At 42.6% G+C, this 20215-nt stretch overlaps 1 protein-coding gene across 2 annotated transcripts in view; it reads right to left on the bottom strand.

Moving 5' to 3' along the window:
- Window positions 1-18214, bottom strand: part of Bckdhb (branched chain keto acid dehydrogenase E1 subunit beta) — a 173852-nt gene extending 155638 nt beyond the window's left edge. Inside the window, exons 1-3 of one of the 2 annotated variants that reach the window (XM_057767311.1) lie at window positions 17990-18214; window positions 13704-13781; window positions 11987-12055 (exon numbers count right to left, since the gene is read on the bottom strand). In XM_057767311.1, the coding sequence (XP_057623294.1) occupies window positions 11987-12055; window positions 13704-13781; window positions 17990-18179 (337 nt within the window). In that variant the 5' untranslated portion in view covers window positions 18180-18214. Of the gene's footprint in view, window positions 1-11986; window positions 12056-13703; window positions 13782-17867 lie in introns of both variants that reach the window. The other variant, XM_057767312.1, reaches the window with a different exon arrangement.
- Between the last annotated feature and the right edge of the window lie 2001 nt (window positions 18215-20215).

Below are 20215 nucleotides of genomic sequence, written 5' to 3'. Positions count from 1 at the left end.
ATTCTCCTTACTCCATCGCCTCCCCAACACCCTGTTTCCAGAGGTCTCTGGTGTTACCAAGTCCTGAGTCTTTGGGCAAGCCTATGACATGAACCAGGCTAATTCTTTAGAATCTGTTTTCCCACGTCAATGAAGCCTTTTACATTTGAGCTTCTAAGAGTTTTACCCAGGGTATCCCTGGTATCTTAGTTAGGGTTTCTATTGCTGTGAAGAGGCACCATGACTATGGCAACTCTTAGAAAAGAAAACATTTAATTGGGGCGGGCTTACAGGTTCAGAAGTTTAGTCCATTATCATCATGGCAGGAAACATGGCAGTGTGCAGGCAGACATAGTGCTGGAAAAGAAGCTCAGAGTTCTCCATCTTGATCCACAGGCAACAGGAAGTGAACTGTCACACTGAGCATGGCAGAGCATATATGACAACTCAAAGCCCACCTCCATAGTGACACATATCCTCCAACAAGGCCATACCTACTCCAACAAGGCCATGTCTCCTAATAACGCCACCGGCTATGGGTCAAGCATTTAAACACTTGAGTCTACGGGGGCCCTACCTATTCAAGCTACAACACCTGGTCCACCATTCATATCAATGATGATCCCTTTGCAAAGGAAGACCCTTAGATTTCAGTGGACTTTGGGGAAGAAGAAAACAGATCCCTACATTAAGATGTGTCTACAGAGGTCTTAATTGCTATTTGCTATCAAAACTCTTGATATACAGTTTAAACTTTATACAATTTAACTTACCCTCATATATTTAAATTCTGTTCTAAAGAAAGAAATAAAGGTTCTTGGCATTTCTTATGTGGTTTTATATTGCTATTTCATGCTTAACTATGTTACTCCCTATGTAATGTTGTGTTGGTCTATCCAATACACTGTGATTTCTTTAAATGCAGAAATGACGTCTTAAAATTTTAGTACCTTCAAGGGCATCAGTTCTCACTCTTGGCTATATATGTGGATTACCTAAGGACCTCTTAAAACTCCAGTACCACATCCCACTCCTTCGAGAACCTCAGCATCTCTGAGGTGAGGCTAGGCATCAGATGTTGAATGTGAGCAAAACCAAGAAGTGGTATTCAACAGGACTGGAGCTGTGTACAGACCTGTTCTGGATACTCACCCCACATATGTGCACACACAACCATGAGGCATCTACTTTCCTCAGATGACATCACCAACAAACTCTTGATCCTAATCAATTGACCCTTAAACCAGAAAAGTAAGTCCACTGAAGTCCATCAGTCTAGGCAAAGTCCAATCATATTTTTCCCACTTGTTAGAAAACTCTGTCCAATTAACTCTGCTTCCCACAGCCACTAGTCAGGGCACTGATGGACTGTCCATGCCAGTCTTCCCACTCTGTGTACTGCCGATCACTCACCGTCTTGTTATGTCTTCACGACCTGTGTTCAACAGCCCAACAATCATATCACGTGCATGAAGAGAACCAGAGATATTTTGAATGGCAACCTTCCAGTTTTTCAGATACTATAAAACAGACCCAAATAAACAAAACGGACAGAGTTGCCAGGCAGCGAGGGTTCCAAAATAGCTATACAGCATAAGCTGAGGAAACTCGCTCCTGCCAGAAACTAAAGCCAGAGGGCTTGTGTTGAACTTACATTTCCATAGCAGGCCTGTTGTACTCATAAGGTAATATGGGAAAATTACCAAAGACACAAGTTCCCCTCAAGCACTCCTGAAAGTTCAGTTTCAGCAAAGGCCGGAACCTTAGATGCCTGTGTCACTGCCCAATCAAAAGATACCTCCTCACCTCTCTTTCTTCTAGAAAAAGGACAGTAGTTCACCAAAAGGCAAGAAGAGCGAGGTAAGACAAGACACCAAGTAATCACTAAATCCTCCAGAAGAGTGACTGGAGCAGAGAAAGACGGACTCTGTGTGATCTAGATGGAAGAAAATCCATGAAAGCCTAACCACTAAGGCTCGTCCGTTCAGCGTGCAGCAGAAATCAACCACCAAAACAGACACTAGTAACACTAGAAAGAAATCTGAAAAAACAGACAAAACCTGAGCCGAAATCGTACTGCATCAAATACCGTCCCCTATGGCATCACATGTGAAACAGCCCTTAGTAACAATAATGTGCTCTGTGATCCATGCTTCCCTGGGCCCTTTTAGGTACAATGGGAGATGGACATCAAAAGGGTAGTGGCACTATCCGCTGAAGGTGACTGTGCGCAGTAAGAGATGCAGCCTGACTTGCCTGTCACTTCCTTTGTAAAAAGAATCCTTATGCTGGAAAAACTAGGAACAAATTTTACTTGGCTAAAATCGTTAACTGTAATGGGAGTTAACACTGAGAAGTGAGCTGCTTCAGAAAAAAAGATCTGCTACCCATGCAGTCAATAAAGGTAACTGGCAAGAACGGAAGAGCAATCATCCATAGGAATTACTCAGTTCTAGGTTTGCTTAGGAGTATCAGGGAGCAATCAGGAGAAGATATGTAGGAGCCTCCCAACAGATGGGACTCCTCCCAGTTTACCTTCAGCATCCTGTGTGGTGAAGGAAGCCATTAGAGAGAACATAGTTAAGATAGAAATAGCGAGTGTTTCTCTTTGTACGTAGTCACACCGTATAAACATACTCCACAGGACTGAGCTATTCATTGGTGTATATGGACAGAATAATTCCTCGAACAAAAACTCCACTGAATGCTTATTTAACAAAAGGAAAAGTATATCCGTATGATGTACATAACTGTGGTCCCAGCACTGAAGAGACTGAGGCAGGAGGATCACAAGATTGAGGGCACCTGGGATCCTGTAAAAGAAGGGAAGGAAAAGAGAAGGAGGAAAAGAGGAATGCAAGAAGGGAGAGAGGAAGGGAGGGAGGGAGGGAGGGAGGGAGGGAGGGAGCGAGGGAGCGAGGGAGGGAGCGAGGGAGGGAGCGAGGGAGGGAGCGAGGGAGGGGAGGAGACAGAGCAAAGGGGAGGGAGAAATGAACATGCCATCCTATTGTTTGATTTCAATAGAAACACACACAATGCACTCCGGGCATTGAGTGTGCTCCGTTTCTTGTTTTAATTAGAGAACGAAGATGCAGTGATTTTAAAGTTTCCTCCTGAACTTGACGAATTCCAACTTTTTCTAAAACAAATGCTCAAACCCAGGAAAGCAGAGGCCTCATCTCACTGAAGAGTGCAGCACTAGGTTTGTGTGTGTTGTGTGTTCCCTTTCGGCTCGGAAACAAGTTTCTTCTTTGTTTCTGCTGGACTCCCCGCCAGCAAGGACCAGAAAAGAAGATGGGTTAAGCAAGCAACCTGCCCAGAAAATGAGCAGAAAGTCCTTATTACTAAAGACACTCATGCTTCCAGGAGCCAGAACAAGAATCAGAATCGCTGGCTAATTTATGGCTGGCCCCATGCCAGTACTTCTGGCCGAGGGCCAGAGGACATGGTGGCGGGATGCCACAGAGAAGGTCGCGCACTGCATGGCTAACGCTGCTGGTGGGTGTAGCTGCTCACCAGGAAACTGAAAACTCTCAGTCCAACCCGCTTCCCAAGTGACTTCTTAGCTCACGACACCTGCCAACCTTTACGTAACAGATCTTCATCAACCCTGCCAATCAAAGCAAGCGAGAAACCCTATCTATTTACATGGGAACCGAAAACAAAGCCATGTTCTCCAGCCTTCGGTGGCTGTCACAGAGGAGTCCCACTCAGCAAATGCCTGGCAACCGACTGACCCTCGTGCTGTCCCCTCCACGACATAAGGTGTGTTTTTACTGGCTACGCCTAGTCTAAGTAGAAAATGACTTTTTGCCTAGTGAATTTAATCATTATTACTATGTGACCTTAGAGCTACATTACACACACCAAGCAATGAAATTCCAAGCTAGGATTAGGGGCAGAGACCGTACCTCAGTGTCTAAGCCTGTACATTAAGATTCCTGAAGTGACCAAGCAAGCGGCAAGGTCAGCTCTGTGTCAAGCCGCCCTGAAGTTGCTACAGCTGTCATGCACACAGCTTCTACAGGGAAAAACATTCTCCAAAGAACTCTGCAGACTATGTGATTTGTTTCGTGCTAAACAAAATACAGTGGGAGAATCCAGACACTATAGGTCAATCAGAACCACTCAACAAAAATGGTTGTACCCAACCTCTTAGCTTCATAATCCGCAAGTCTAAAAGTTATTGCTAAGGATATCTTTTAGTAGCTGATGGCTTTTAATTTTAAGGGATTTAATAAATGGTTAAACTGTTAATGCCCAAGGAACCCTAAGTAATTGAACCCAAGGAATCCACAATGGTACTTGGTTGGGGATGTATTTTGTAACCAGCCTGACCCCACCGAAACTGATCTTCGAATCTCCAGGTCAGCAGTAACAAGTCTGTTTTTAATTCTTCAACACCCATGGTTTTTCTTTGAAATAAGAAGAAAATGATAATGACAGGATACATAAACAATCCTGAACAGTTAAATCAAGGAAGCACAGAAAGCAAGTGTTGGCCTTTCCCAAGCACAGCTGGTATCGTGTGAAAATTCAAAGGGTAAAGAATTAAACCAGTTTTACTTCTTTAATGGTGTGCGTGTGTGCGTGTGTGTGTGTGTGTGCCAGATTGTGTGGGTACTCTCAGAGGCTGAAGAGGGCTTCAGATTCCTTGATGCTGGAACCAACCAACCCTGTTTCTGGGACTTGAACTTGAGTCCTCTGGAAGAGCAGCAAGTGCTCTTTCCCACTGAGCCATTTCTCTTACCCCTCTCTGTATTTTTTTAATCGCTTCTCATTTAACATATGGCTCATAAAATATAAAGTCTTGATTTTCTACGTCTAAACTGCCAACTTCCAAAGGATCTACAAGTCGATGCTGTTCTGTCGAAAGTCATTACCTGCTCACTCTGATCCCAGCCTACCTCTTCGTGATCACCTTTGAAAGCTTTAAAACTGTGCCACTGTCAAAGAGGCTGAGAAAAACCGGCATCACATTCTGCATGAGGCTTAAAATGTCAGAGAGAACACCTGGTGGCAGCTCTAACATTTAGTGTTTAATCAATTAAGGAAAGGAAAAACGGTGAGAACACCAGCTGCCAGCACACGACTTAAGACGCTTAGAAAATCCGTTCAGAAGACAAGCCTAGAATTCTCAAACTTTTTAACATGAACTTCTGCTAGCTGTTCCTCACTCCACATTGAAATCAAAAAAACCTTAAGCTCTACTGAATTGGAATTCGTTCATCTTTTCTTTTCTTATCTCTCTCTCTCTTTTTTTAGACAGTAACTCATGTAGCCCAGGCTGGCCTCAAACTCATCAAGTAGCTAAGAATGACTTTGAACTTTTGATCCTCCTCCTGCCTCCGCCTCCCATGCAGGGATGAGTTTATGAAGTGCCGGGGTTTGGAACCCCCTTGCATGCTACACAAGCACTGTCCACTGAGCTAACATATATATAAATATATGACAAATATAAAGAATTCTCTAGCTCCAGAACTGTTTATACATTTCTCTACCCCGGTCCCCAAAATGGGGAGATCTCGCTCGACAGTCCTGGATGGCCTGGAACTTACCGTGTAGATGAGGCTGGCCTCAAACTCATAAAGATCTGCCTGCCTTGCCTCTACCTCTCGAGTGTTAGGATTAAAGATGTGTGACACCATCCAGGGCTACAACTCTCGATATTTCTAGTTATTTTTCTAGTGGGCTGACCCACTTGCCACCAGGCACTCGGAATGACTAACCTCTCGGAACTCCCATTTCTGTGGCTTTTTGTGAGAGATTAACAGATCGGAGCTTCTCAGCCTCAGAATGGCTGAGCCAAGAATCTCTGGACTGCACAGAGCCTTCCCGTCTCTCCAGCTGGGATACCCTATCAAACACGAAGCTTATCCCTTTACACACTGTTTGTTGAACCACTGTTCAGAAGCCTAGTAAGGAGAACACTCACTTGATTTCTGAGAAATTAAAATGCAGTGGCCACATTGGACAATTATAATTTTAGTAGACTTTGAAATTGTCACTTGTAATAAAAAATTGGTAAAAGGTTGACAAAGTAAATAAATGGGGGTGCAATCTAAATGAAGTATGGATTAACAAGATTTCATCTCATTTCCGAGGGTAATTCATCAAATGAACAAAAACATCAGAAATTGATAAAAGACACACACACCTCAAAAGGACAAATCACATGTCTATTTCTCTGAAGAATTCATGTTTTTATAAGTTGTTTTCTTTAGCAAAATGAGCTTTAGTTTTCTAGACACCAAACCCTCACCTCACTTACACTAACTCCAAATGCACGGCTACCAGTCAGAGGAGCTTGTCCACAGGAGGAACGCATAGCAGAAGACTATTTACTCTATTGAGGATATTAATATCATAATTCAGATAAAAAAAATAAGACAGCTGTCAAAAAAAGCTGTGCTTACACCCCTCAGGTTTGAAACTTACTGTTCTGGGAAAGACACTTCTTAAAATAATTTTAACAGTGCCTAAGGCCACTCAGGAAGTCACACAGGAGGGGAAACAGAAGAAAGTACAATACATTGCCTGAAAGTGTCTAGAAGAGTTTGTGGGGTTCCATTGACCTTCCCTTCTACCCTCTACCAGTGAGGATCCCAAAGTCAACTCCCAAACACAGGCATGCGGCAGATGAGCATTTCCCTCTCCTTACAATTCCCATTCTTTCCCCTCTGGACTTCAGCCTCTAAAGTTTCTGGTTATACAATTTCAATAGTGTCTAGAGACGAAAACAACTAAGTGCTTATATTAGTTTCCCCAAGCTGCTACAGCAGCGCACCTGTGCATAACGGAACGGATACAGAATGGAAAATCCCCTGGGTCAGAGAAAAGGCAGATGTTTGGGCAGGAGACTCCTTCAACTTCTCGTTCTCACCTACATTTCCTGCAGTAAGTGGGCCAAAGATGGTCTAAGAAGCACAGTCCAGCAATACTGACAGCAGTGCAGAATGGTACTGTGCAGATGTTAGCTTTAGGAATCACGTGTGTGTTTATGTGTGTGTGTTGGGGGAGGGGGTGGAGACCAGAAAACTAGAAAGCGGCCCATGAGGGGATGGAGGCAGAGGATTCGCAATCAGGGTAGGGAGAGCAATAGAACCCATGTGGTATGAAAGTGAAGTGAGGATTCTGGGGAGGGGAGGGTTTACAAGCAGCGACTAGGGCAGAGAAAGAGGGAGACCAAAAGAGGAGGGCACGATGAAGAGAAGCAGCCAAAACGAAGTGTGTGTGAAAACGCCATTAAGAAATCTGTTGTTTTGCATAGTAATTCAACAAATGTTTTTTTTTTTTTTTTTTTTTTTTTTGGTTTTTCGAGACAGGATTTCTCTGTAGCTTTGTTGCCTGTCCTGGAACTAGCTCTTGTAGGTCAACAAATGTATTTTAAGGGGAAAATTTTTAAATTAAAAATGCACACACCAGGCCGGGCGGAGGTGGTGCACACCTTTAATCCCAGCACTCGGGAGGCAGAGACAGGCGGATCTCTGGGAGTTCGAGGCCAGCCTGTTCTACAAGAGCTAGTTCCAGGACAGGAACCAAAACCACAGAGAAACCCTGTCTCGAAAAAAAACAAAAACAAAAACAAAAAAATGCACACACCAGTCTCATTTGAACACATACACCTCGGACGGTGTCAACGCTACAGATGTGTGTGACCTTCAAGAGATCACACCTTCCCCATAGATCCCGCAACATAAACAACCCTCTCGCCCCTCGCTTCCCTAGCAGTCCACTTAGCTCCCATCCGAGCGTCTCAGCAACAGGTCTCCGCGCTTACAGACTGAAGCTGCCGTTTAGGACAAAATGAGTTGCTAAGGACATATCATTCTATTGCTTTTAATTTCCAAGGCTCTCGGTCTGTTCTATCAAAGGACGAGGAAGGAAAAGAGAAACTGATGCTTCTAAATCCCCAGTCATCCTGGCCACCTGAGTCAAACATAGCCCTGTAGCTTTTGGGGTAGCCTGGTCGCTAAGTGGCCCTTTCACTGTAATACAAAGCAGCGTCCAGCTTTCCAATACTCCATCAGTAAACCTGCAAAACTTCAACCTTTACTTCCTGGTGGAAAGCAAAATGCTCAGCCGCAGCGCCAGACCAGTACAACGCCCAGAGGACCAGCTCTCATCGCAAAGCACAGGCTGCCACCTACTGGCCACGAGCCTTCCAGCACCACACACCCACGGGTTCAGAACAGGAAGCGCTTTCCCCCGCATCTTGGTCGGCTTTCTAGTACTGAGATAAAACACTGTAACCAAAAGTAACTTGGAGAGGAAAGGGTTTATTTCACATTACAGCTTAAAGCCGTTCATGAAGGGAAGTCAGGGACGGAGTTCGAGGCAGGAATCTGGATGCACGGACTGAAGCAGAGACCACAGAGGAAAGCTGCTCTCCGCGGCTTGCTCAGCCTGCTTTCTTACACTTGCCTGGGGTGGCATCACCCACAATGGCCTTCACCCTCCCACACTGATCATTAATCAAGAAAAATGTCCCACAGGTGTGTCCACAGGCCAATCTGATGAGGGAATTTTGTCAACAGAGGTTGTCTCTTCTCAGATAAGTCTAGCTTGGGTTAAGGTGATAACCAACACAGCCATCTCATTATTCAACACAGTGTCTTCAACTGTATTATTATAATTTTTAAGTTTTTATGAATTATTTGTGACTTTATAAAATAAAGCCAAATAGACTTTTTTGGTGCCATGCATCAAGTATAAATATTTCTGTAAATATAAGGAAAACTATTTTCATATATATTTCTCTCCAGCATCCCCACTACCCTTAGGTTATGAAAACAGCACCTTGAGTGACAGCCCTTGTAATGGGTAGGGATGGACAGACAGAAGTCAGGCGAAAGGATGGGTAATTACTAAGACGTGAAATTGCCCAGGAAGAGAAAAATCCAAGATCTCGAAATTCAATGGTAGCATGGAACAGAGGAACCAAGTCAAAACTAAGCAGGAAGACAAAATTGTAGGGCAGATGGGACAGCAGGGATGAAAAAGATTCAAGACACTAGGGTCTCCAGGATTTCTGACTTAAGCAACTAACCAGACGTGAAAAAGGAAACATTCCTTGAGACGTGGACTCACAGGAGGTGTGTGTTGAGTTTGCCTTTTGAACGACTCTGTTAGTGACCCTCTTCCTTGCCATGACAAAACACCTGACAAACGCCACCTAAAAGAGGAGGAGTCCTTCCCTTCCTTTGGACTCAGTTTGAGGAGTCACAGCCATTATGGGAAGGATGTCACGGCAGCAGGAGCCTGAGGCAGCTAGGCACCTGGTATCTAGTCGGGAAGCAGAGTAAATGAATCCAGATTTCAGTTCTCTTCCTCCTTTCTCCTCTTTTATTCAGTCTGAAACTTCAGCCCACGGAATGGTACCATCCACATGCAAGGTGTGTCTTCCTGCCTCAGTTAAATGAGAAGGGAAAAGCCCTCATGGGGGTGCCCAGAATTCTTGTCTGCTAGGTGATCCTACATCCACTCAAGTTGACATTAAAGATAAATCACCATACTGTGGAACTTTAACATGAACATTCGGGGTAGAACAGTGATGCCGTGGCTCTCAAGCTCAGGAAAGAGGTTAGGGAGAGATCAGAGGCAGACATTCGGAAGTAGCTAGTTTGTCAACAGCAGGGAATGTGGATGAAATGCCCCAGACAGAATGGATGCAGTAAAGAGTCACACACGTGACCTTGTGGGAAGAGCCAGAAAACTCTCTCCAGCTCAAATATATCACACTGAGTCAGACAAGAAGGGGCTGCCCTCAAAGCATACTGCTGCACCCCACAGAGAGTACATCAAGTTTAAAAAGCAAAATTCTGTATCTTAAGTATTAAATATACAGACCTATTCAAATACGCTCCAGAAGCACAACATTTAGATACCCCCATGAGTATCTCCAGAAACACAAGAGCACTGTTTATTCTCTCCTTTACATTTCCCTACTTGCTGAAATAGTCTTCAATGCATACGCCTTTCTCCAAAATCAAATGTATGAAAGTTTTCTTTGATTTTTTTTTTTCTAATGATCTACAAGTTTCTAGGAGTCTACAGCATAGAAGACAGCCTTTTGACCAACTTTTTCTGTCTCTCAACAGCTCACAGAACACCCAGCCAGGAGGAAGGAGAGGACTGGAACCCTGACATCACTGGGAGAAAAAGGGACACACTGAACGTCCTCAGTGTATCACACAGACCATGACACCACGTACCTCAGAGATGGAGCAATAGATACACAACTGTAGTTGGGGTTTTGTTTTGTTTTGTTTTGTACAGAGACTTATTCTTACTTATGAATGCCTGGTCGTAGCTTGGCTTGTTTCTAGCCAGCTTTTCTAACTTAAACTATCTTGCTTCTCTTTAACTATGTTTGGCCTTTGGGCTTTTCACCTATCTTTATTCTGTATATCTTTCTTCCCTTCTTACTCCATGGCTGGCTGTGTGGCTGGGAGGCCAGTCCCTGGCATCCTCCTCTCTTTTTCCTTTTCTCACTCCTTCGCTTTTCTAGAGCCTAGATTTCTCTTCCTATTCATTCTCTCTGCCTGCCAGCCCCTCCTGTCCCTCTGCTGTTGAGCTACTGGCCATTCAGCTCTTTATTAGACCAATTAGCTGTTTCAGACAGGCAAAGTAGCACAGTTTTACAGAGCTAAACCAATGCAACGCATCTTCACATCACGAAATAAATATTCCATAGCATAAACGAATAACACATCTTAAACTAAAATTCCACACACAATAATTGTGTTGAAACTTTTAGGGGCCCTTGCTGCTCATCCTGAACAGACCTAAGCACTCCAGGGCAGAGCAGAGAAGTCTAAGAATATGAACACTATCAACTGCTCCTCAGCCTAAATGTGCCTGCTCTGCTTGCTATGAGATTAGGTAAGAGTGAAAGAAGAAATAAAACACAAGGCACCACAAAGGAGCCATTAGCAGTAAGGGTAGAAGCACCTTCCTTAGCTAGTCAGGGGGGTGAGCCATTAGCAGTAAGGGTAGAAGCACCTTCCTTAGCTAGTCAGGGGGGTGAGCCATTAGCAGTAAGGGTAGAAGCACCTTCCTTAGCTAGTCAGGGGGGTGAGCCATTAGCAGTAAGGGTAGAAGCACCATCCTTAGCTAGTCAGGGGGGTGAGCACATTAACAGTCAGGGTAGAAGCACCTGCATTAGCTAGTCAGGGGGGTGAGCTGTGCGGAACCAACCCAGGCCCATTCTGAGGGTTCTACCTCTGAGTACAAAGACAATGAAGCAGCAGATAGAAAGGAAGGCAGCTGAGAATGAAGAGGGAAGAGGCTAGAGGGCAGCGGTGACTTTTCACGCCAACTTAGCCAGGGTACAATGCTGTTAGTTTAGGCAAACACAGGCCCAGACCCTGTTGTGGAGCTATCTATTAGATATGAATAACTTTAAAGTTAGTGGCTCCAAGTAAAGAAGACAACACTTCACAGAATAGAGTGAGTGGGCTCTCTCTGGCCATCCCAAGGGTTTTAAATCTGAGGTTTCCCAAACAAAACTGAATTTGGCTTCAAGATTGAACTATAGGAATCCTGCTGAGTTTCCCTAGAGATTGGCGAAGCCCCCAACAACCATGTGAACCAATATCGTAACAAAGGTTAATAAATTTCCACCACCAACAGCAACAAAAATATACATTCTCACTACCACAGACAAATGGGCAGAGTCTTGAATTAAGGACAACAGAGCTGAGCTTGGCTATGGTGTGTGCCAAGAGGAAGTCTACGGCTCCTGGACAGATGAATGCTGTGACAGCCCACGTCATGAAATGTTTTGAGGTTTTGCAACCTACGACTCATGCAAGATAAACTACGTTAGAAGATTCTAGTGAGAACAGATTTGGAGAAATCCAGGCCAGAGATCTCTGCAGGAAGCCCTCAAAATAAAAGGAACCCAACCAAATGATAATATAGCAATGGTACGGACATGTTTTATGTTTTCCAGATCTTTGAGGAAATAGTCTGTTGAATGCTCTTTATACAGCTAGTAACTTACCATATTTGTCTCGTAAGCCAACAGTGCATCGGAAAACTCCACCAAAGGCAACATCTTCACCAAATATTACTGAAAAATGATGTTCAGAGAATATATTTAGTGATTCCTAAATTTAAAGTCATGACAAATAAGGAACTTAAATATTTAGATTTGAAATTATACATATACTCACTCACATCTGTGAAATAAAAATGTGGTATATATGTATATAATATCTTTTTGCATAATTCATGCATACACATATAAATATATACACATAATCCTGTGTATTTGTAATGCATACATGTGTATACACACATACAAACATATGTGTAAGTAAGAATATATATATAAAGTCAATCAAACTTTAAAAATGCAGCAAGATGAAGACTAAGTTGCTGGGATAGAGAAATGGCTCAGCAGATAAGAGTGTACACTGAATTTGCATAAGAACCAAGTTTGATTCCCAGCACCCACATAAGGCAGCTAACAACTGCCTGCAATTCCAGTTCCTGAGAGATCTGACACCTCTAGAGTCTCTATTCTCCCTGGGCACTTGCTCTCAAGTGTGCATACCCACACACAGGCACATGCACAGACCTAAAAATAAAACAACAAAATAAATAAACATAAGTTACCTATAAAATTGTTTAGAAAATGTGACACACTACGCAAACACAATCAAATTTTACTCAGCCACAGGGCAAAAATGAAATCATGACATTGGCAGGAAAACAGGTAGAACCATAAATCATTACATTGTGTAAAATAAACCAGACTCAAAAAGACAAATACCCCTGCTATCTCTCATATACAGAATCTTCTAGATTTAAGTGTATGTGTGCACTGATGCACATCTGTGTGTGTACATGTGTATGCATGTGTGTGTGTGTGTCTAACAGAAAGTTTATCATGAGAGAATTGAAACAGATCTTAAGGGAGGGGAGAAGAGGAGAGAGAGAGTACTGACATTTAATTTGAAAGCAGGATGGGAACTACCTAAGGGTAGGAAAGCAAGAGAGGGGAAGGAAACAAAACAGAACAAAGGAGGACACCTGTGGATGGAGCAGCTATAGCAAATCCCACTGCTTTGTATGGCAACTTAAAAACTGATTTTAAAAAGCAGAAATACAGCCGGGCGGTGGTGGCGCACGCCTTTAATCCCAGCACTCGGGAGGCAGAGGCAGGCGGATTTCTGTGAGTTCAAGGCCAGCCTGGTCTACAAGAGCTAGTTCCAGGACAGGAGCCAAAAGCTACGGAGAAACCCTGTCTCGAAAAATTCAAAAAAAAAAAAAAAAAAATCAGAAATACTAAAATGATTACTTCTAAAATATTAACATGTCCAATGTAAAAATAATCATAAATGTGTATATATATTATACATATTTATATAATATATTAATATTATACTTAAATATCTAAACAAAGTGGCATTTCCTGGTTTTTTTCCTACACAACAGGAGTAGCCAACAGGTATCAATCAGAAACCAACATATAATAAAGGGACCACACACGCTGCAAAGAGCAAGTTAGCAAGGATACCCAGGCGGGCATGTCAGAAACTAGTGGGTAAATGTATGTTCAGACTCTAAGGAGACCCTTTTAATGATTTGCTCAGGTCTCAGCATCTGGAAAGAACAAGGCTGCATTAAGTTAACACGCACTAAGTTAACCTGCAGTGGGGTCTTTGGCCAATGAATCTGGAAGGAACAAGGCTGCATACACGCACTAAGTTTACCTGCAGTGGGGTCTTTGGCCAATGAATTATCCAAGGCGCTTGTTATTGACTGGAAGAGGTTCATTTTCTGAGTTTGTCCTGTGAAAAGTAAAGTTACATTATATCAAAAATTGTAAAATATGTAAAAAAAATAATAATAACCAGTTTCTTATAACTGTTATAACCAGTTGATTATAACACAGCAAAAACAAAAAAAAAGCAAGATGCAAAGAAAGGAACAGAATCTATCACAGGAATTGGCCAAAACAGATCTATAAAAGATACAAGCGAAGTAAGCATCCAGAGACAATGAACAAGATAAACCCTGTATATACTAAACAATGCATAAAAAAGCAAATAAATGGAAACAACCAAATGGGAAGTAGATAAAAGCTCGTAGACTGTAAACATTTGTAGATTTGTAATTGTGAAAAAATTATAGATAAAAGCTACAGATTTCAGTAGAAAAGAATAGAGCCAGAGAGTACTGAGGACACCAGACAAGTAGTATGAACCAAAGGCATAAAGAATGTTATGACTGCCAACAGCAGCAAATGCCCAAAGCCCATGAAACATAAGGCTAAAGATAAACTCATGTGCCAACAAATTGTGGTGCTTGGAGAATACTAAATTCGCTTCTCTGAACTTATCAAACTGAGGCCTTCCTATTGTCTTATTGCTTAATTATAATTCCTGCAGGCTAATGCCTGTTTCCGTAAATAGACTTTGGGAGGGACCACATGATGTAATTCAGGGAAGGAACTTAGCGCCTCATGAACCAACAGTACATTGGGAGGTTCCACCGAAGGCAATGCAGAAAAACAATGTTCACAGAATATATTTGGTAGTCCCTAACTGCAGAGTGAAAGTTAGCTGCTATGAGTGGTTAGCTCCAGCACGGTTCACGGCCCTCTCGACTTCATCATTCTGAGAGATACAGTAAAGCTTTCGCTGGTAGAATTCCTAATGCTGAAAATTAAGAATAAGCATGGCTTTGGCGCTTTGAGAAAACCAAATGCAGGTCAAGCCCCACAGTTACTGGAACTCTAGGCCACTCCTCTCCAGCAGCATTCAGAGCACAGGCAGACTTCCCATGAGCCTCCTGTTGAGGTTTCAGCCTCACAGGTAGGTAGGCCCAACATGGCAGAGGAACACTGGGTAACTGTTCAGGCAGTCAGATGTCCCTGTGATTTCTATAGTTTTGGAAGTTGTTTGCTCTGTACTTCCTGTTTACTCAAATAATATTTTTATCCTTCTTTAATCTGGTTAAAGACTATAGTTATAGTTACAGTTTTCCTTGTTAACAAATTCAGAAAAAACTTACATAAGAGATATAAAGTTTATAAGTTTGAAAATGTAAAAACTTTAAGTTGTTAATCTAAGAAGATATTTTAAGGTCTAAAAAGATATTTTTAGGATGATAATACAAGTTATGATTAAAAAATGGTTTAGGTATAAAATTTTGGACTCACCAAAATAGGATAAATAATAAAGTACTTTTTCCAAGTATATGCCAAATACAAATGGATTGAACACTGTAAATGTAATTCTTACCTGATAATTGTTCTTATTGCATACAGATTTACTATGTTAGAGTTAAAACCTTTCCTTTTTATTTAGACAAAAAGGGGGAAATGTGGTGGGATTTTTGTACACTGTATGAAGATGTGTTGCTCTGATTGGTGTAATAAAAAGCTGAACAGCCAATAGCTAGGCAGGAGAGTATGGGAGGGACTTCTGGGCAGAGAGAGCACTTTGGTAAGAAGAAAGGCAGAGCCGCCAGACAGTGGATGAAGTAGGATAAGTATTATGGAGCCATGTGGAGAATAAAGATTTTAAAATATGGGTTAATTTAAATTATAAGAACTAGTTAGGAACAAGCCTAACCTAAGGCTGAGCTTTCATAATTAATAAGAAGTCTCCATGTTATTTGTGAGCTGGCGGCCCAAAGAAAAATCCAACTACAGTTTTCTCTGTTGATACAACACAGGATGACCCTACTCGGGGCCTTCAACCTACTCAGGCTTGATTCTACCTGAAAAATAATGTTCCAATGGCCTTTGCAGAGATAAGCCCTTGTCCCAGTTCACTATGTAGCTTAAAAGTCACCTCCTTGAAGTTGACCATGGCCACCAACTGAAGCAGTCCCTTTTCCATGTGAGATCAATATTGCTGAATGAAAAGCATTTGCTGCACATGTAAAGGGCAGGCAATTGGTATCTTCATTAACAGCCATAATATGCAAAGTTTTTGCACTATTCGTGAGGCTTTCGAGGAAGACACAACGGGGTCAGAAAGTTGACTCTGCTCTTTACCACACTTGGGAAGGCCACAAACATCTCTGAGCCTCGATGTCCAGGGAACATAACACCATCTATCTCACACGACTATTGAGATGGTAAAGGCCCACCACACCTGGGTAAGCAAATACTCAATAATGGAAGGTAGCGTCAGCACAGACAGGAGAAAAGACATCGGGCACAACTTTTAAAATATAAAAAAAGAGAAAGAAAGAACATAAACTAGTGAGCAAATACATGGGAAAAGATTCCTCAGCAGAAGTGAAACACAAGGTGCAGTAGTTAGCACAAAAGCACAAGGAACCGCCTGTTCCTGGGACTCCCAGCATCAAGCCTAACACAGTCTTACGTCCTCTACCCTTACACTTAATACAACAAACACTCTTATACAGACTAAGCATAAATCAGGCATTTAAAGTGAGCATTTAAAAACTCCACTTAATGATTCATATTTTTGCGTGAGAACTCGAATCTCTGGGGCTCTGTCAGGAGGTAGGGGGCATGCTCAGGGAATGTATCTATCTGCATATTTTGTAACATTGTGAAGCTGAGGCCTGTAGAAGTGATGATTTCAAAGTCTCAGGTGATGGGGTGATGGGGGACAGACAAACTCCAACACATTACCTCTCACTACTGAATTCGACAGGTCATCAACACTCTACAGCATTACAGGAAACTTATTCCTGTAATTACAATTAATGCAAATTGGACTTGTATTAAAACTACAATTACGGAAAACACAGTGGGTTGGAAGAATGAACCTCAAAAGGCTTAGCAGTATTTACAATGAATGGTACCAAACACATTTTTACTTTTTCTAAATTATGCCTTTTGCCTGTCATTTGCTTGTAGCATTTTTATAGTAACATCTTAGAGACACGACACCACTCGGATTTTAGTGATTTCACAAAATTGTGGAAGGGAGAATTAAGACCTGTGCTCTATTTCTCTATTACTAGGCCAAAGTTCTTTGCTGTGAAGACAGTATTGAAGGCTGAGAGGGAAAAATGAACTGCTATTCATCTTCCTAATCTACTATTTCACAAAACTGGGAAGAAGGAACAGTAAATCATTTCCAAATGCCTTTCATTGCCTTATGTAGAGTGGCAGTTCTGAAATCCAGCTTCCTCGATACACAACTTTGGAGGTAGCTGCCATGAACTTCTATCTTGTGTATTCTTGAATAATCTGTTTCAAGGCTTCGGTTTATCTGACCGCAAAGCAAAAATTAAAACACGGCCCATCACATTAAATTAAAACTTGTCCTATGAACCATAGGAAACAGAGAATGGAAATTTCACCAGTAGCAAGCTCTCAATAATTACTGTTCACAAATAAATACAGGCTTCCAAAAATACCAGCCCCAGCGTGGAAGAAGTTATTGGACAAGAAAACGGGACAGGTGTCCTTACTATCTCCTGATACTCTGCAGAGAGACCTGGGATCTTAGGCGAATACACAAAACTTGCAGGAGAAACAGTCTGAGCGTAACCGAGTAGCACATAAGGAGCCCGACCCTTCCCCTTCCGCTTGCTCTTTCCCAGCACCTGTGTGGATTACCTCTGCTCGGCCAAGTGACAGCAGAACCCAGCTGGAGAAGTCTGGATTCATTCCACCTCTAGGTAGAACCTGTTTCGTGACCTTGAGAAAAATTAAATTCTACTATTTGCTCCCTAGGTTTACTCTTCCCTTCCAAGGGGGAGGGGAGGGAAAAAAAGAAAAGTCTTTTACGGGCTGCTGCCTCAAGTTACTGACCCAGTCCTGGCAAGGTAATCCCAAAGGGGCCTGATAAGGAAAAGCAGGGGTGGAGCTCAGAGAAAAGAGGGGCGCTCTTTGGACACTTCTGCGCCCTCAGGGCCTCGCAGAAGGCAGGGTGCCCTCTCACCTATCTTGAAGGTGCCCAGGGGTTGCATCTGAAGGAAAGAGTCACCAAGAAAGAGCAGCAAGATCGAAAGCGGACCCGAGGCGAGGATGGACTCGGGATGCAGGGAGATCTCCCGGTCTCACCATACTGCAGGGACTCTGGGTCCGGCTGGAAAGTGAAGTGGGCCACACGCCGCTTCTGGGTCGCGTCCTCGCCCCCGGGTTGCAGGAAGCCTTGCCCCAGCCCAGTGCAGCGCAGTCCGCACCACCGCCGCTCCGCTCCAGCAGCTCGGAGCCGCAGAAGCCCGCGCGCCCGCGAAGCCACCGCCGCCATCCCTGGGTCTCAGGCACAGCAGCCCACGCTGCCGGCAGGACGGAGAGGCGTCGCGGGCCTCCTCATTGGGCGGTTTCGAGGGGCGGGTCCGTGAAAGAAACCAATCGGAGATGGAAGTTTGGGGGCGGGGATGGAGACGCTGTGACCTGGCAGCTGGAGCAGGCGGAAGCGAGACCTACGGCCCTGCAGCTTGAGATGCAGTCCCTGGATATGGAGCCACCCACACTGAGACTGGCTGTGTCATTTTTACAGTGTCATTTCCAGTAGCTTTTGCTTTTTTTTATTTTTTATTTATTTATTTATTTTTTTTTTGGCTTTACGAGACAGGGTTTCTCTGTAGCTTTGGAGCCTGTTCTGGAACTAACTCTTGTAGACCAGGCTGACCTCGAACTCACAGAGATATGCTTGCCTTTGCCTCCCGGGTGCTGGGATTAAAGACGTGCACCACCACCGCCCGGCCAGTATATAGAGATTGTTAATTGATTTTGTTTTTCCTTATTTAGATAATAGCAAAATAAATAAATAAATAATAAGATAAATATAGATATTTCTAACTTCAAATCCACTAGGAATTCTTGTCCGGGTACATACAGTAAGACCTAGTGGTCTTACTCTATGTAAGTTTAAAACGTGTAAAAGTTGAATAATTTAGACAAAATAATCAGCCTTATAAATTTTAATTTAAAATGTTCAAGTGTTTAAAAGTATATATCCTCCTTGGTCATGAATTGGCAGATAGCCATAAAACCAAAGACTGAATCTTCCTATTTTTTGCCATTTCCAGAGAAGATATTATTTCTAGAAATTTTTTGTCTACAATTCCTTCTCAGATGTCCTATTTTACCGCAATTAAAACATTTGGCATTTTGGTGTCTCCTCATACCATCAGAAATTTGCTTCTCCGACCCAAGCTTCAGTACTATAGTCAAATGTCTCAACATTCATTGTATTCAAGATCCATTCATTTATTGGTGCTGATCTGACCTTTAAAAGCCCAAGGATCTTTTTGCATTCTAAGTTGGTATTTTCACTTATGTTGTCTAAATTTAAAATGAACATTTACTCAGTGTTGGCGGAGCTCTATTCCCCTGGTAGGAAAGCAAAATGGTAAAGTTGCTGAGGAGAACAACTTATTGCTCACCCAGAAGTATTAAAATAGTATCCAGTCCATCAGTTCTACTAAGTATGATGTGACCAAGAAAAAATGAAAACTACATGCACAATCTGCAGATTTTCATAGTGGCATTTTATTCATAGTGGCATGTGATAATCAACATTATTCATAGTGGCAAATAGTGGAAGCAGTCCAACTGTCAATCAAATCAAGCACGGGTAAATGAAATGTGTATATCCAAAAATAGAATGTTAATTACTTGGCAATAAAAAAAAATTGAGATACTGTTACATGGGTGAATCTTGAAAACAAGCCAAGAGAAAGAAGCCAGAGATTAAAAAAATAAAAATAAATCATTCGATTTGTATGAAATTTTACACATGAAGCAAGGAGACAAAATAGAATGTAGATAAATGATTTACAGGAAGTGGAAGGGGGATAATGGGAAGTGACTGTAAATGAGTTTGGAGTTTCACTGGGGGGCTGGAAGTTGTCTTGGTAACTTTTCTATTGTTATGAAAAGCACCATTTTGAGATCTTTCAAATGTTTAAGACTGAGCTACCCTGATAGCAAGGAACAAATACAAGTCTGGGAAACTAAAAACAACCCTCCATATCCCTACAATTGGTTCAAGTCGAGTAAGGCAGTTAGAGGGAGACTTGGGGCCCATTGCTGACACAGGGAGTTTGAGGATTCAGGAAACTTGGAACTTAGAGTACTGAAGGCTCCAGTGGGCAGTAACACCAACCACAGTGGCTGATGGTCAAATTCATCCCTTAAAAATAACTTTGGGGTCTGAGTCGGGCATGGCTCACATTTGTAATCCTGGCATTTAGAAGTTGAGACTTGAAAGTTACCTTAATTGGAGGCCAGCTTAGGCTACATGTGAGACCTTGTCTTTAAAAACAAAAAATGAAACCT

The sequence above is a fragment of the Chionomys nivalis genome, chromosome 4 (assembly GCF_950005125.1).
Source record: "Chionomys nivalis chromosome 4, mChiNiv1.1, whole genome shotgun sequence".
Classification (NCBI taxonomy): Eukaryota; Metazoa; Chordata; class Mammalia; order Rodentia; family Cricetidae; genus Chionomys; species Chionomys nivalis.
This window is presented reverse-complemented; position numbering and strand designations above follow the sequence as displayed.